The sequence below is a fragment of the Apium graveolens genome, chromosome 9 (assembly GCF_009905375.1).
Source record: "Apium graveolens cultivar Ventura chromosome 9, ASM990537v1, whole genome shotgun sequence".
NCBI classification, from domain to species: Eukaryota; Viridiplantae; Streptophyta; class Magnoliopsida; order Apiales; family Apiaceae; genus Apium; species Apium graveolens.
This window is the reverse complement of record NC_133655.1, coordinates 218,417,501-218,436,601: the sequence shown is the minus strand read 5'-3', so window position 1 is coordinate 218,436,601 and position 19,101 is coordinate 218,417,501. Positions and strand designations below refer to the sequence as shown.

At 34.5% G+C, this 19,101-nt stretch overlaps 2 protein-coding genes across 2 annotated transcripts; one reads left to right on the top strand and one right to left on the bottom strand.

The window, feature by feature from the left end:
* Positions 1–2,845: 2,845 nt before the first annotated feature.
* Positions 2,846–4,305, top strand: LOC141684572 (uncharacterized). Its single transcript, XM_074489610.1, has 3 exons — positions 2,846–3,063; positions 3,154–3,221; positions 3,353–4,305. Exons 1-3 carry the CDS (start codon positions 2,977–2,979, stop codon positions 4,185–4,187), a joined length of 990 nt encoding a protein of 329 aa, XP_074345711.1. The 5' UTR covers positions 2,846–2,976; the 3' UTR covers positions 4,188–4,305.
* Positions 4,306–5,304: 999 nt separating this feature from the next.
* Positions 5,305–9,645, bottom strand: LOC141684283 (eukaryotic translation initiation factor-like). The gene is made up of 5 exons (XM_074489200.1): positions 9,372–9,645; positions 8,759–8,927; positions 8,516–8,641; positions 5,679–5,744; positions 5,305–5,587 (listed from the first exon to the last, which is right to left on the bottom strand). Exons 1-5 carry the CDS (start codon positions 9,560–9,562, stop codon positions 5,540–5,542), a joined length of 600 nt encoding a protein of 199 aa, XP_074345301.1. The 5' UTR covers positions 9,563–9,645; the 3' UTR covers positions 5,305–5,539.
* Positions 9,646–19,101: the final 9,456 nt, after the last annotated feature.

Below are 19,101 nucleotides of genomic sequence, written 5' to 3'. Positions count from 1 at the left end.
AATGGATAGTTTTAGCCTTTGACAATCAAAATGAACACTTGGAGTTTATATATGTTATGTAGCAATTGATAAACAAGTCATGTATATCAACTGTTATTTCTTAGCCATCGACATATAATTGTTCATCAATGGCTATGAGTAGACCCTGCACATAATGTACTAATAAATTAATGAATATCTTATATATGTGTGTAACATAATGGAAATTGGAAAATTACTACTCCCTCTATGTTTTTGAGATGTATACATTGGGTTTGAACTTGGTGATTAAGAAAATGTGTAATTTAGTGAGAAAAAGTAAGAAAAGTTGGTAAGGTGGTGGGACCAATTATTTTAAATATATAAAGTTATTATAGTGGAAGAAAGTAGTGGGTGTAGTTAATTTTTATATTATAAAATTTTACTACTTTCGGTAAGTTTTAAAATGTATAGAAATGAATGAGACATCCAAAAAAGGAAAATAGAAATAAATGGGACATATGGAGTAATAATTTACCTTCTTCTAGTTAGTCACCAAAGTGTAGCCAAAACGATTATCTAAGTTGAGATCAGTCTTCAATAAGGAAATAAACCATTCACAACTTTCTATTGACTTAACATCAATTATAGCCCATGCAATTGGTAACATTAGATTGTTCTCATCCCTGCCTATTGCAGCCAGTAGCTTACCCTTCATAAAACTCTTTTAAAAGCAACTATCTAAACCAATGAACTTCCTACAACCTTAAGCAAAACCCACTTTCACAACAGCAAAATAAATGTATGTTCTTTTACTAGTACCTAAATTATCACTATCATTTTTATTAACACCAATCTTAATTGTGCTCCCTGGATTTGACCGCAATATCTCTGCTCCATAATCATATAGCATATTATATTTCTTACCAGTTTCACTTTCAGTTTCAGATAATGCTAAATTATTAGCTAACAACAATGATTCTTTGATATTATCAGACCATGCACTTCATTAATATGTTGTTGAAACTCTCTTAGCTTCCATTTAGGATTTTCCCTGATATGATTCCCAAATTTCCTTTCCAACCAAGATGAAACTAAGAAATCTAAATCTATGTTTATGCACTAAGATGCAACTATGTAGTTTACTATACGTTTTATTTGAAATGTTTCATCCACGTCGATCTTACTAGCATACAAATACATATAACAGTTTGTTTAACAATTTTTGATAATTATTTGTTTGATCTACATTTAACCTGGACCCTTTGTAAATCATTCTTAGAAAAACAAACATCTTTTTTTTTGTTTTACTGCGTAGTAAATAACAACATGCTTCAAGATTGCAACACTAGTAAATAATAATCCAAGCTCAAATTCAATATTTTTCATAGGGGTTAGATTAAATACAACATTGTTCCTTTTTATTCTCTGCACAATATTTGATGATTCCTCGTCATAATCACTAGAGTCTGCTGACTCTTTAAAAGACAATTTAAAGTTATGACTGTCATGGTTACTCTCACAATCGGTATTTTTACTCCAGTCTATTTTTTCTTCTTTTTTTGAATTTTTCATATCTTTTTTAATGAGCAAATCAATAGAGCATGCAAATTATCATCCAAGACCTCATTTTCATCTCTATTTGGATATTTCTTAACCTTATTTATTTATTTTTTCTTCTCTATAATTTCATGAAACTCCTCATCTTTAGCACTTTCATTTTCACTATACTCTTTCTTAATCTCATCACCCCTCATAAACCATTCACTGTCACTGTCATTAATTTCCTTCTCTTTACCAGCAACTTCATGACAATATTCACATTAGAACTAGTTTTAGAGGCATGATCAATATATAATAGCAGTATCAAATTTCAATGCATATGTATTCAATTTTCCTACAACAATATCATTTCATAATATACTACAACTATCAATAGAATAACCTTCCTTGTGCCGGTAAAGTTTATAATCCTTGTAACCAAGATCAGTTTTACAAAAAACACATCAAAAGTGATTGCATCTAAATCTTGTCGTAAATGTATTCAACTTTACCTCCTTTATAATATCGCACTCCATCAAGCTCCCGCAATGTTCATATGATAAATTTTCATCTGCAAGATAACAAAATAATTAGGGTTCATCACTCATACGTGATAAAAGATTGTATAAAGTTTTAAACATATACGCACATACCTTAAAAAATGGTCAAAATAGCTTTTAATTTAACCAATGTATAGATGAACTATATATCCCCAATTTTCTCTTAATCGTAACTATACCACAAATTAACATTTAATGTATTTTTGGTATATGTGTTTGGAATTGTAAGTTATAAAATGTCTCACGTAATTTATAATGTTCAGTTTTTTTCATGACATTTCCTAATCAATTTTCAAGTCATTTTTTTATTTTTAATTTAGTTAATATTTAACAGAAGGATTATAATTAGAAATTTTAAAGTAACAAAAAATTGTCTCTAAAAAAAAGAATAATATCACGTCCACACAAATTATAGACAACAACAACAGACAAAACTTGTTAAATTTTGCAAACTGTAATAATAATTTTTATCGTTTGACATTTTACGTACACGAATTAATTAAAAGGCATACGTGTTTCGGTGTGTCGCTCGGAATGAGGATTTCCGTTTAATTTCATTCTTAGCTCAAAATCAATTATATAGTACAAGTATTAGTGTAGAATAAAAAATTAAGCACGAGGAACAGTTGTATTTCAGGTTTTTGTTGTTGAATTTTACATTTTTGAAATAAGTTAAGAAAATGTCAACAAATGCGGAGCCGTAATGTAATGTAATGCTGTAAAGAGCAAAGCATGGTTTTGTCTTTAACTGAACTCATGCACAACCCACCTCTCTTTTGATCATCATTACTCCACTTCCACCTCCTTAACGTATCTATTTTCAAACACTCTTGGAGCCACTGCATTCAAAAACCAAAGAAGGTTTTTCTTCTCATTTCAAGGGAGAGGTTCAGAGAAAACCTTGCAGAGTCTTACAATGCCGTGTTTTCTTGCTTGTTTTGGTTACTCTAACAAGCCAAAGAAGGGTCGAAAATCGAGCATTCGAATTTTATGTGAAGATCATGTAAGCCCTCTTCCTTCTTTTTATTCATGAATCACTTGCTCTTCTTTTGATTCCACTACTGAATTTCGTTTACTTTAAATTAAAAATTAGGGGCATGGCAGCTACAAGCCACTTCAACCAGAGGTCGTCACATTAAATATAACAGAAGATCCAATTAAGTAAGATTCAATATTGAGCACTGATATATTTTACACACACAGACACATCTAGTTAATTTATTTAGACAAACATGGAAGTTGTGTTTTGTTTAAATTTAACATCTTGTTGTCATTGCATCACTATTATTCAGAAATAAGCGGAAACATAGCTTAACTTCTAAGATAAGAAAGAAAGTGAGTTTCAACTTGAATGTGAAGATGTATGAGCCAATCCCAAATTATGAAACTTCTGATTGTTTTCCGATTTCTAATGAAATTGAAACTTGGGAAGAGAGTGGCGAAGTGATGGAGAAATTGTCAAAATCGTCATCAAACCATGGAAATGACGGGAACTCAGTAGGATCGAGAATGGTATTATACCCTGCCAATTATAGATACCAGAATATCAGTGGTACCTATGATGAGGAGGATGATGTAGGACTTGAAGAGAGTGATTTAGAAGACGATGATGATGATGATTCTATTGGGGATACTGATGAAGAAGACAGTTGGAAAAGCAAAGATGAAGAAAATGATGCGTGGAAGACTAATGAGTCTGAGTTTATTGAGCAGTTCTACTCTCAGAATGGCTCTACCCAGGACAATGTTACTAATCCTCCACTGTTTGCAGAAGGAAATGACAATTTTAGGCCTCTTCCTGAAGACCCGAAAAAGTTCAAAGGAAATTGCAGTGCTCGAGATAGGAGTCATTACGTACATCCTGTGCTAAATCCAGTAGCAAATCTGAGTCAGTGGAAGGTGGTAAAGTCTAAATCGGTACCATCTTTACTGTATCAGAAGGAAAATGTCCCATGTCAAGAACAGCAGAGATGTTTGAACTCGACCCCAAGTTTCAACCAACTTTCAGGGTCCATATCAAATTTGAATATTTCCAAGCCTCTGATGCAAGACCAAGTAGTTGTCTCCAGCCTCGCTAATTGGCTGGTCTCGCCTAAGAATAAATCAACAAATTCACCGTCTAAATGAAGCACTCACAGTATGGCTATACCTAGAATGCAGGTTTGAATATTTATGAATCCTGGCCCTTATCAGAGTTCCTTGAATCATGCTAAGAAGTTACATTGATATAGTTGAGTTTTGTTTTTCTTGATTGTCTTTGAGTGGTTGTTTGTCAATGTTCAGTATTGTGCAATGAATAGAATAATTACTAAAGTTTCTGCAAGTCAATATATACGCAAGAGATTAACATGCTTCACTACACAAAAGACATTCATTAAGCAATATTATGTGAATGGTAGACAGCATAAGTGAAACAAGAATATGATCAGATAATAACTGACAGTACATAGTATTCCGAGCTGATCCTGTATATTCCCTCTATTTTCTTCTGTTTTAAACAGATTTTTTAACTCCCTTCAAACACATTTTGACTAATACCTTAGCATGTTTCACAAATATATTAATCAAGTGACCTTTCTCGCAAATAAATGCAGCAAGAATACCTAGTACAAGAGCTTTATTCTCGCATAGAAAAATAGGTAAAGGAGCACGATAGGGTTAGTAGCATAATCAAGTGAGGATATAATTAGTGCATCTTCATCGTGAAATTTGACAATTCTTAATAAATAAATAAAACATATAGAAGACATGCAAGCAAAAAATTGGATGAAGAAGCACAACTTTCACTATAATTAGGTCTGAATCACAAGCCCTGTGATTCTTCTAATCCAATCAAGTTCTACATTTCGTAGAATCTGAGAATTGACAAACTACACATTCTGTAACATTATCGCAAAACAATACTTTCCCAACCATCTTCTAATGCCCAGGCAAGTCTTGGTTCCAGCTTTCAAACATACCACTACGAAATGTAGAAGTAAATTGCTTTTGTTGAGAACATAGTCCACACTCCACAGTGAAGTGTTCCCCCTAATTGTTCAATTTAATCAAATTTAAAGACAATCCTATCAGTCTATCAGTTCATGCTTTTGCCTAAAGGTATCCCATAACGATTTGTTTCGGAAATATTTATTTTACACAATCCCTACTCATAGTAAATTCATTCAGACAATTTTATCGAGAAAAACAATAAGAACGTTAACAAACCCTCTTTTTAACTAAAAGAGCCGAAAGGAAAAAAAGGTAGGGAAAAGCATTGTCTCTTAATAAATGGGTTCTCTGTAGAAAAGAAGATTTTAAAGGATCCAACAACATACAACACTATATTTCTCAATCTTAAACCATAAGTGTGTACACTGTAAGATATCTTCTTCTGAGCTCATTACTACACCATTTTAGAGAAATATTGTACCCGTTTAGTTCTCACTACAATCATGAGATTGAAAATGAAAAAACTCACAACAGAATCAACGAAAGAGTTACACAAAATATCGACTTTTTGCAGATCTTTCCCTTTTGGAATCATCCTGCAATAATAAAAGAAAAAACAAAATAATAAGTTATTTCGGGGTCAAATTTTTCTGAATGTATATGAGAAAGAAAATGATGATTTCTTACGTGAAAGCTATAAGAGATCTTGTCAGTAATATCCAGAACCTCTTTCCACTTCCTTCCAATGCTCATCTATTCAAAGCAGTATCAATTTTAAGTATTAGGCATATTCAATAACTAACTTTAGGTTTATAATTTTTCAAAAGAAAAAACCGACATTTTGCTGATACACATGCATACATGGGTAAAGAAAAAAATATTTACACACCAAACATAACTATTAATACAATGACCACTATAATACAAGAAATTTATCTATAAACTACATTTTATTCTTTTTTGAGCAATCAATAAAAAACAAACAAAATAAACCATGCAGATTAAGCACTTCTTTCGAATTTTAAAAAGGCTGATGTCGCCTTAACCAAAGTCTTTTTTGTGCCTTTTGTCAATTTCTTCTAACACTTGACCGTTTGTACCTTCTTACTCATAAAAGTGATCCCTTTTCCATGACTTGCTATAGTTATCTGGTGAAGGTCAATTAGAAATATTTAAATACTCATACTTTACACTAATGACTCCGGCCTTCAACTAAGGCGTAAACCACCCGACCACTTGATTACCAAGAGAAGAGGGGCAGATATCCACTAAAATACAATGCCAGGATAGCATGTCACTCTTGCTATTGATCCAGAAGTCCCCTTCTCCTCGCTACTGATTATTCATAGGTTTCTTCACATGGCTGCTAATTCTATTTTATTTCCAGTACAAAGGTTTTACAGGCAGTAACTGTTTATAACCAACTGAATCTATTGTTTTTTTGGCTTTTAATGATTCTATATCCACAAGTTCTTAATCATGTACACACTTACGACCGTGCATATACTAAAGACGGAAAAATGTGCAATCACTAAATTGTTTTTAAATGTTAAAATTATGAATATTTAAACTTGTGATACCCTCAAATTTTAAAACTGAATATTGTCTTCACCACAATTGTGTTGTAATTTCAATTGCATTAATCTACTTTGTAAATGAAATAATATACGTACATAAATTAAATCTTTACATGGGTAGAAATCTCCTATATATTAACTCAACTCAATGAAACAACATAACAATCAAGGAGAAATTAACAAACAGCATGGAAGCAACAATGGATTATAGGCTTCTAATTAATAACTTGATAACAATATTAATGTTGTATTGTGTTTAGTTATTTGTTGTATAGAAATGACTATTCTTTTCAAAGCAACATAAATAAGATACTTACATAGATAGGCACATATATAGGAATTTAGCAAGAATAGTGTTGCAACTGAAAATGTGTCCGGAACAAGAGCCTTAAGAAGATACCAGTTTTGTTAACCAGCTTTAAAAAATCTACACACCCAGATAGGACGCAAACATTTCAAAATAGGGGCCATTTGGTTTAGCTAATCTTCCTCTTAAAAGAGAAAAATTAGTACCTATTGGGATATTTTTCTCCTCTTATAATATGTCCAAATGCTAAACCAAAAATTCCACAATATGCAAAAAAAAAAATTGCTTTTGTGCCAAGATTCGAAGAAGAGTAGAGTTGCAATAGTGTCTTTTAGTGTTTATTTCCAGGTTTTCATCCCGATTGAGCTAGATGGTAACGTCACCATTAGCACATGTGAATTCTACGAACTGGTGAGAGCTAAAACAACACCTTTATGACCACAATTCCTAACCAAGCTTCAGCCTAACATCAATCTTGCTAGATACTTGTATGTACTCAAGTATGTAAATTCTAGTTTATTTTGCAATAAAATGAATAACATGGGTCTTATGGAAGGACAAAAATTATTTTCAGCTATTTTTTCCATTCTAAGCGTCTCGTCAATCGTCATATCTAGGATGTTTGTCAAATCTTTCTACTTCTATTTGTTACTAATTTCAGTAGTTGGAAGGGTGCTTACACTCATAAGGTGCGAGTACTTTCTGATGTATGCTTAAGAGTTCTTCTCTGGTATAAGTTCTTATATGCCACATAAACCATTATTTAGGATATTTTTCTCCTCTTATAATATGTACAAAAGCAAAAACAAAAATCCCCATAACATGTGTGAAACCAAAATAATTGCTTTTGTAAAATTACTGGAAGCAGAGCAGAATTGCAACGGTGTCGTTTAATGTTTATACTTTATAGCTTGTGGTTCCATGGTTTGCATACCGATTGAGATAGATGTTAACATCATATTAGCGCATGGGGATTTTACGAAACAGTTCATAACTAAACAATTGTCATATCTGTCATATCAATTGTCATATCTATGACATTTGTCTAATTATTTACAGCTATCTTTTTACTAAACATCTTTTCAATTGTCACATCTATGAAGTTTGTCTAAACTTTCTATATCTAAGTTTTTACTAATTTCAGTAGTTAGAAGGGTGCCTATGTGAACTCATAAGTTGCAAGTAGTTTCTGATGCATAGGGTGTTTGCTTAAGAGTTCTCCTCCAATATAATTTCTCATATGCCACATGAACCTTGAGGAAACTCACCCCACCCCACCCCACTAACATTTAAATAAAAAAGGTTCACCCCTGCAGTCTTAATTTTTCATAGTAGGACAAAACCATACCAAAAAGTTCTTTTCTTGATATGTTTTTAAAGTAACAAAACAGTTATAATCATGCAACTCTGGCAACCATATCACAGTATGATATTCAATAATCCACACGACTATGCCAGGATAGTGTTTCCACGCTTCTACTGCATTTGATGTACATCCTAGATCCTCTAACCATATGCAAACTTCAATAGATTTAATTATGTATATACTAATCAAGAAAACAAGCATAAACAATTAACAGATTCATGACAATTCAAGATAACACGACGTCAATGTTATAATAACGAATTTATAGTAGAACCTGAACAGCTTCATTAGCAGCATTCTTGGTCCACAATGCAAGCTTATCCTGTCTTTGACGCACGCTCACAACCACACCACAAATCTCTTCAGCTTCGTCAAATTGCTCTCCAATCAGAGCCATTAGCTACATGCAGAAAACACTAATTACCTATTGAAAACCAAACAAAACCATCCTCTCCCTTCAACACCACACAACACTCTCAACAACAAAAAAACAACAAAGATAAAGAAAAAATATTACAGTTTCTCGCCACATGGTGTCAAGAGTTTCCTTTCTGCTACTAATAACAGTCCATTTGCCTCCATTAGCACACTCGATATCTTCCCACTTAGGCTCAATCCCAGCTTTAAATAAATGAAAATCAGCATTCCCCGTTAACTTATTAGGCCTGAAAACCTGGTCATACAAGCTGCAATAATAAAAACAATCAAACTTAGTACAATTTTTCCGCATTTCCGTAATTCTAACAGCCATACTGTCAAATATCATAAAACAATTGCACAAAGTTTCAGCCTTTCGCAATTTTAACAACCATACTGTCAAATATCATCAAATCTAAAAAAAATAAAAAAACAAAATACCAGCAAAAACCCAATCTTGAATTCTAAAACATCAATCTAAATTCTCCACCTTTTCCACAATCTCCACTATCTTAAATCACAAGATCCCAATAAAAAAAAAAGCAAAAAGCAATCTTGAACCACAATTTATTCAGCTAAAACCAATCTACAAACATCCCATATAAATTGACAGCATAGAATAACAAAATCTTGAAAAACAAAAAACACATAAAACCCAGTATTTTAAAATAAAATAAAAAATAAACAGTAAATCCAGATGAAAAAGTATGTACCACCAAAAGTCTTCAACAGTGTTAAAAGTATAGGCCTTGCGAAGAGAAGAGCCCCAAGCAGCGCCTTGTAGTTTGGGCTTGGATTGATTGTCGAACCAGAAAGTCCAGTCACGCCCCAACTTGTGTGGCTGTTTATCCACCGGAGCTGTGGTGGTGATCTCCGCCGTAGATTCAATTGTTTCACTCGCCATGTCTTGTGTGTGTGTGTGTTTGTTTTGATTAGTGTGTGTTTCAGCTCCGCCGCAGCAAAGAAAAGGCTTATATTTTCGGTACAATGCGCTATATAGGGGACCGTATTAAAAATTAGCGGTTTTTTAAGGATGCCATCGATTTGCCGGTTCGGTCCGGATTTTTATCGATTATTGCTATGTTATTTTCGGCATTGAAAATAGATTGGACTATACTTTTCTTCGTATCTGAAAATATCTAAATTCAAAATAAACGTATATAAATATTTTATATAATTACATATAATTTCAAGTTTATTGTATTGTGTGTATAGTATAGATCTTTATTTTTTTAATAATATATTCGTATGAGTTAAATATAATTGTAAACATATTGTAGACTTATGTATATCATATAAATTCAATTTTGAAAGATAATAATATTATACTTTAAAGCATCCATCAAAATAAAGTTTTAAAATTTTTAATATTTTTTATTAAAAGTCGTTTAAATATCTGAATTCAAATAATATTCGTTGAATCCGAATTCTTATTATATTTTTCAAATTTAAATACAAATTCAAAAAAAAATCAGATTTTCGAATTCAAAAGAGACGTATTTGTAATGTTGTATACAGACATCCATGAAATCCTCCGTTTGACCTTATCACAATAATAGTATATTTTTTAGTTAACTTTTAACTCGTTGTAATTAGCGCTGCAAATAAATAGGGTCGTTTGTGAATAAAATTCCGGATTTTTCAATCTTAAATGAGCCCGTTTTTAATAATAAAAATGAGCTCGGATAAATAGAAAAGCCGAGCCGAGTTTTTTGTCTGTTCGACACGGACTCGGCTCGTTTAGCTCGGAATCGGCTAGGATTCGGCTCGAACTCGATAACTCAACTCGGCTTGGATAAAATTTATATATAATACAAATAATAAATTAATATTAATCACTTAAATATTTTTATTATTACATTTTTTCATTAGTTATTAACAATTTAATTATGTTAGAATTTGGTTTAATTTTCTATATTTAACATTTAGTTTTTTCGTTAATAAACAATCAAACATTGTTATCATGATATCTTTGTCTTTAATTATTCCAATTTTCATAAATACCATTAAATAATTTGTAATTTACATACACAAATTTAAGTAAAACATTAAAATATAATAAAATTTCGACATCAACGGTTTAAAAAGTAATGTATGATTTATTAAGATATAAATATCTCAATAATTTAAACAAATAGATATATTCCTAAAACTTGTTTTGAAATATAAAAATGATAAATATTAAGAAAGAAGTGTAGAGTGTGAGTGTGCTAATATAATCGTAAGTTAAGACTAGAATTAGATCTCGAGACAATTTGTAAAATATAAATTATTTTTTAAGGTTGGTCTATTAAAAACTATGTGTGAATTATTAGTGGACAGCTCGAGTCTGTTCGAACTCGACTCAAATTTGGCTCATCTAGGTTGTTTGTGAGCAAACTCTTGTTCGGTTCAGACTCGACTCGTTTATAAATGAGCCAAATTTGATCATCACTTTCGGCTTGTTTATTAAACTCGACCTGGCTTGAATCGCTTTAAAAAAAATTAAACTTGGCTTATTCGGACAGAAACTGATTCAATTATGTTCGTTTGCGGCTCTAGTTCACTTCCACCTGCATTAATTTTAACCGATATTACAACGTGAGAATATTATTTTATTATAATCCATTTCGTAATGGTAAGAAAAGAACTCTGTAATTGAAATTTGAACCTCGTTCATTATTAAAAAGATCAATTATTTTAGCTAATTTTCTAATTTTATAAAATTGTAAAAAGAAACAAGTAACTCTATGCAAGCATGGAGGGAGTTCATAATGTTCATGTAGCCAAACAAACAAACCGGTACAGGCCCAAGTTCAACATATTTAGGGCATGTTTGGGCACCACTTGCAAGTAAATTTCGAGACATTTTAAATAATTGAGTGTTTCAATAATATATTAGTGGTGTTTTAAAATATTAAGATATTTATCATATGCCTTATTTATAAGGCACTATTTTACATGACTTATACTATCTCTATCAATCAAATATTTGTTTACCTCCTTTTTCAAAAATCACTTCTTTCTCATCTTTTTCATTCCCCTCCAATTATTATTTAAATATACTGTTATTTTAATAACAAGGCACAAAATAAGGCATGTTGTTGAATTTGATGCGCAAAAATCTTGTTTTAATTCACTAGAACATTATATTTTATAATATTTATAGTGCATTTTCTAGGACATTCAGCTTATCGATGAATTATTGTCGACCCAACTTATAAGTTGAATTTATAACTTATAAGTTGATAAGTCGAATATTAGTAGCTACGTATTTTTTTCTTAACTTATTTTGATTTTTAACTTTTTTATTAACTTTAGTTTCTAAATATATGTTTTAAATGTTATTTGTGACGCCCTCAATCTCGGGGTTAGGAATGATAACCCACAACACCAATAAACTAATATAATAACAGCAGAATATAAAAAACCCCGAAACTAACAGTATATAAACAGGATAAAGTATGAGCTAATATTACAACTATTTGATAAGTAGCATTTTATACCACTTAGAACGTCTTATAATGGCTTGAATTGAAGTCTTAAATTCAAGTATTTTGTGTATTTGATGCGTTTTTCTAGTGTTTGTGCATTTCAAGGTGTTCCTTGTGTTTGTGGGGAGATTTCATCAAGAATAAGCCTTAGTATGTGTTTGACATTGCAAGTGGGAAGATAGGAGCAGAATGCAGCAGAGAACGGGAGTAAAATAATTAATTTTCCAGAAAGGTGTTGGGCGCCCGCTCAGCCTGGCTGGGCGTCCGCTCAGGAAGCTGAGCACCTGCTCAGGATTGCTGGGCGGCCGCTCAGAGGCGCGAATTAAAAATCTGATTTTTAGAGTTCTTGTTCTGCTGGACTTCTGACTTCATAGATGGTTGGGTTTTGTGGGGCTTCTATATAAGTAGTTTTCAGAGACGTTTCACGTGTGTTGAATTTTGGTATTAATCGAGGATCAAGGAGATAAGGAAGAAGACCGTTTTAGCACATCGCAACGAAGAGGAAGCATAGTTTCTTGTGATCCTTTTATTCGTTGTAACAGTGGATGCTAGTTTTCTTTACTTTGAACATATTTACTCTTGTGACGTACTCTGGTTTAATATAAGTAGTTTTATTAATTATTCTCGTGTGTTTTATTATCATGTTTTCATATGAACCCATGGTGACGATGAGTTCAATCATGGGCTAATCGTGATCATGGGATCGTAACGGATTTTCTATGGAATTCTTTAGTTAGTTGTTTAATACCTTAGTGTGTGATGATTGTATGATATCTAGTATTGGTTGTGCTTATTCGTCTTATGTGCGTCGCGAACATATAGGATAGGGTGTTAATCTCTTGTGAAGAGATGGTGGAGCTTGAGATTTAGAACTTGCCATTCTAGCATAGGTTCATGTATGTGTATGCATGATTAGTAGGTAACTCTAACCGTTTTACTTGCCCTGTGTAATCATAAGGACTAACTAGTGCTTAAATCGTTATGTTGTCAAACTCTGTAGACATATAGGGTCTCAACATAATTGATGACTATTCAACTTCTATCTTAATTGTGAATGTTTGGTAGAATGGTATTAGTACAACGAAAGTTGACTTTTATCAGTTTAGTGTTGTTCGATTAATATCATCACTGTTACATGCTAAGGGTAATAACAATAACTATTGAAGGGAGTAGTAATGAAGTTATGATCTCATGTGTGTTTAATATTGTTAATTCAAGTGTCAATTAAGTATTTAATTCTCGTAGTTAATTATAGTTAATAATTAGTTAATCAAATCTACGTGTTATTGTCTTAACATTGAGAAGTAATCATACATTGGTGAGTAAGTGTAATTGAATATAATTAGTCCGAGTCTCTGTGGGAACGAACTAGAAAATATTCTATATTACTTGCGAACGCGTATACTTGCGTGTATTATTAGCGCGTGTTTTCCGCCCTAACAAGTTTTTGGCGCCGCTGCCGGGGACTCGGCGTATTTGTTTAGTTTATGTACTTACCATCAGTGGTCATTAGGACTCATTGATTAAGACGTGTTACTTATCGTTTTCGGTTGTGTTTCAGGTACTTTAGCGAGCATTTATGCAAACACGTTCTCATACTCACCAGAGGACTTTAGATACGGCTGAGGAGACAGACTGAGTTCTTGATATTCCGGAGAAGATAGATTTTGAAGATTCAGATAAAGTGTAACACCCCCAGATCCGGGGTCAGGGATCTGGGTCATCACGGTCTTTCTTTCCACAATATCACTTTACTTAATTAACAATAAATAACCTCATGCTGTGACCCCACACTAACACACACCACAACCCGTTATAGTCTCAGAGATGAAATTGAAATAAGTACAAGTCTTTGAATCCACAATTTAAAAGTTATTACAACCCAAAAATGATTACTTGATAAATTTACAGTTAATTGCCATTATCTGCCACAAGTTATAATTATACAATATTTGGTTCCCAAAAGTAGAATGCCTGATCTACCAATAGATCTACCTCTGCAGCTATAGCAGCTATGATCTCAACGGGAAGGCGCGGGGCGCTTCCCACGCTCTTGCGTTGGGTCTGCATGAGTCTGGCCATCTTTCCTAACTGTTGTTGTGTGATGAAGAAATAAAGCAAGAGTGAGCATTACAGCTCGCAAGATAATATATAGTGTAAACAATAACGCAAGCATCTAAATGGATAACTTGCTGGAAACCTTTATCAGGTGAAAGATAATTACTTACTGGATATAAGCAAAAACAAGGGATGAAGTTATCAAATACTTCACTATACTTATATCATTTATAAAGCTACTTGAACTACCATTGTTCAAAGTATTATAGGTTTCAAAAGGTCATCCCATAGATGAGACCACAAGTTAAGACTTGAATAGATTCAATCTTTGAAATATTATTGAATGAAATAAAGTTACGAGATACTTTATTTAGTCCCGATATATATATCCACATATTTATCTCTTAAACATTTCCTGGAACCTCTATTATGTAAAGTATGAACAAAGTTTGTAACATCCGATGAATTTTGGAAAGGAAAAGAATTTTGGCATAAACCCGATATCTTGCTGATCAGGCAAAGATACCAATAAGTAACCTTTTCTACTAGTAGATGGATGAATCCCCCACCGGTCATCACCCTGGCCACATAAGGACCTTGTGCTGGACCGCCACCCGACCTCTTACGCGTTGATGGACTGCCACCCAGCCACTTACACTTTGATAGACCGTACCCCGGCCTGTCGCTTATGCCGACTCAATTAGATGGACTTACTTCCCGAACATTGGGCAAGTAATCAAATTGTTTTCTCAAAACAGCAACCACGTTGCGAATGTAAAATACACCACCGAGCCGGATCCCCCAGGTTTTGAGCGAGTATTTAAATCCCCTTTGAAAGGAAGATCTTAAATATAAAAATGAGTTTTGGGGTCCACTCTAACTTTAAAAATCATTTTGAAGACTCGAAAACATTTTTAAGAATGTTTGGAGTGCTGCTGATTTATTAAAATAAATCAGTCCCGATATATTAGGAATATCTGAATATTATTATTTAATAATATTCTCATAAAGATAATCCTTATAAAATATTTGAAGTAGAAGTTTTAAAACTCATACTTGAAATGGATATTAAATAACCAAAGATATACTTATATGAAAGTACTATCTTTATTTGAAAGTACTATCTTCTTGAAATGAAGAAAAGCCGAGAGCAATGTTGAAGAAAGAAATGATTTTGTGTTTTGCTTTGATTTGTTTTGGCTAGCTTGGTTGTTTTTGTTTTATTTTTTGGTTAATTACCTTTCTAACCTTGAACTTTGTGTGGTTTTAAATCAACCACACCTCCTTCCCCTTATGTCATGCTTATGTCACTTTGTGATGTCATCATCCCTTACTTGCCATCTTCTTATTGGTTGGATGACCTCATCATCCCTAACCTCCTTGATTAACTTCCTAATTGTTTGCCTAATGACCGCTGATCTGTTATACGGTTCGCTTAACTTTCGTTCTCGTTTCTCGTTTGAGGGATCATACCCGGGATCTTATTACTTGGGTTTCCTTAACCTTTCTCAATACATTATAATCCTTTTATGATCCTCTCTTATAATCCTTTAATTTAAATCCTTTTTATCCTGTTACCTTATACTCAATTCTTTCCGTATCTAGTGGATTTCCGGGAAAAATCAAAGTGTTCGGAATTGGATTCTGACGATCTTTACATACACTTATATACCATATAGAGTACTAATAAAATCTCAGAATATCAATAACAGAACCCCTACATAGTGTGGCATGAAAAGTTTTCTCATTCAGCAGAAACACTATTCATAAGGGTTACAAAAAGTTCAAAATTTTGGGGGTTATTACAGTCTCCCCTCCTTAAAAGGATTCCGTCCCGGAATCAAATAGAAAAAAATGGGGGTACTTTTCTAGCATTGCGCCCTCTAGTTCCCAAGTTGATTCTTCCACATTATGATTCTGCCACAGCACTCTGACTAGCTTTATCACTTTGTTCCGAAGCACCTGCTCCTTCTTATCTATAATCCTTACTAGTTTCTCCACGTAAGTCAGATCTGGTTGCATATCCACATGCTCGTACTCCACTATGTGTCTGGCATCCCGATGATACTTCCTTAGCATTGATACATGGAACACATTATGAACTTGTTGTAGGTTCGGGGGTAAGGCTAGCTCGTAAGCTAACTTTCCAATCCGTCTTAATATCTCAAAAGGTCCAATGTACCTTGGGCTTAGTTTCCCTTTCTTTCCGAACCTCATTAATCCCTTCCAAGGGGATACCTTTAGCAGTACTAAGTCCCCTACTTCATATTCCTTGTCCTTTCGGGCTAGGTCTGCATATTTCTTCTGTCTGTCTTGGGCTGCTACAAGCCGCCCTCTGATAAGATCCACTATGTCTTTGGTCCTTTGGACCACCTCGGGTCCAAGCATATTCTGCTCTCCTACTTCATCCCAGTATAAGGGAGATCGACACCTTCTTCCGTACAGGGCCTCATAAGGTGGCATTCCAATGCTAGCATGAAAGCTATTGTTATAAGAAAACTCGATCAACGGCAAGTGATCATTCCAACTTCCTTTAAAGTCTATTGTACATACTCTCAACATATCCTCTAGTGTCTGGATGGTCCTTTCACTCTGCCCATCCGTCTGGGGATGGTACGCGGTACTCATATTTAACTTGGTCCCCGCACATTCTTGAAAGCTCTTCCAAAATCTGGAGTTGAATCTGGGGTCTCGGTCTGAGACAATGGACGCTGGGACTCCATGTCGCGTCACTATTTCCTTAAGGTAAATGTCCACCAGTCTATCGACTGTGTATCTCTCATTGATAGGAATGAAATGAGCTGACTTTGTCGGTCGGTCTATAATTACCCATATGGCGTCATGATTGGCTTTCGTCCTTGGCAAGCCTACAACAAAATCCATCGCTATCTGTTCCCATTTCCACTCGGGAATCTCCAGGGGTCATAAAAGTCCACTGGGTCTCTGGTGCTCTGCCTTTACTCTTTGGCAAGTCAAACATTTGCTTACCCATTCTGCTACGTCCCTCTTCATGTTGGGCCACCAGTAATATTCCTTCAAATCCATATACATCTTGGTGCTTCCCGGGTGAATGGAATACCTTGAACTATGACTTTCATCCAAAATCTCGTCTTTAAGTTCTTGAATATTCGGAACCCAAATCCTGTAGGAATACCTCATTATCCCCTTATTGTCTCTCTCAGTATGGATCTCTTCTCCAGTCATTGACTCTCTGCCCTCATTCATCATTCTTTCTTGGCACAATCTAATCTTTTCTAATAACTCTGGCTGCATTGATATCTCAAACAGCTTTTCAGTTCCGGTTCCGGTTACCTTTACTTCTATTTCCATTCTTTTGAAATCCCTGATTAATTCTTTCGAAGTCATTATCATTCTGAGCCTTTCCTTCCTACTGAGGGCGTTAGCCACCACATTGGCTTTCCCCGGATGATAGAGAATCTCACAATCATAGTCCTTGATTAGTTCTAACCATCTCCTTTGGCGCATGTTGAGCTCTTTCTGCGTAAATATGTACTTGAGGCTCTTATGGTCTGTGAAAATCTCGCACTTCTCTCCGTACAAGTAGTGCCTCCAAATTTTTAAGGCAAAAACTATTGCCGCTAGCTCAAGATCATGGGTAGGATATCTAATCGAGTATTCCTTCAGTTGTCTTGATGCATACGCAATCACTTTACCGTGTTGCATAAGCACACACCCTAATCCTTTGTGTGACGCGTCACTATATATCACAAAATCTCCTTTTCCGTCTGGCAATTCCAACACCGGGGCCGTTACCAACCTTTTCTTTAATTCCTGAAAACTGTTCTCGCATTTCTCCGTCCATTCAAACTTCTCTGTCTTACGAGTAAGTCGTGTCAAAGGGGCTGCGATCTTCGCAAAGTCCTGCACAAATCTACGATAGTAGCCGGCCAATCCTATGAAACTACTTACCTCTGTGGGTGTGGTTGGCCTTTTCCAATTTGAGACCGCCTCTATCTTGGAGGGGTCGACCAATACTCCTTCTTTATTGATCACATGTCCTAAAAACTGTACTTCATTCCGCCAGAATTCACACTTCGAGAATTTGACATATAACTGTTCCTCTCCGAGTATTCCTAGAGCTATCCTCAAATGCTCTGCATGTTCTGCCTCAGTCCTTGAGTAGATCAAAATATCATCGATAAAAACTATCACACACTTGTCCAAGTACTTCTTAAATACTCTATTCATTAAATCCATGAAAGCCGCTGGGGCGTTGGTTAATCCAAAGGACATTACCAAGAACTCATAATGCCCATACCTGGTATGGAACGCTGTCTTGGGAATATCTTCGGGTTTAATCTTTAGTTGGTGATATCCAGTTCTCAGGTCAATCTTGGAAAAATAAACAGCATCCTTTAGCTGGTCGAACAGATCGTCTATTCTAGGTAATGGGTACCTGTTCTTTATGGTTAGCTTGTTCAACTCTCGATAGTCGATGCACAGCCTCATGCTCCCATCTTTCTTCTTAACAAATAAAACTGGTGCTCCCCACGGAGACACACTGGGTCTTATCATACCCTTATCCAAGAGTTCCTGCAATTGGGTAGCTAATTCCTTCATTTCTAACGGGGCTAACCGGTAAGGTGCTTTTGAAACTGGCGCCGTCCCTGGGGCCAACTCAATAGCAAATTCAATCACTCTATCGGGTGGTAATCCCGGAAGGTCTTGTGGGAATACATCTTCAAATTCGTTGACTACTAGAATATCTTGTAAGTTGGGCACCTCCTTTTGCGTGTCTACCACATAGGCTAGGTAAGCCTCGTTTCCTTTTCGTAGCATCCTTTTGGCCTGGGCCATGGTCAAAAATTTCTGCGTCTGCCTCTTTCCCCTAAATATGACTTCTTTCTTTCCTGGGATATTTAACTTAACTTTCTTCCCCTTACAGTCTATT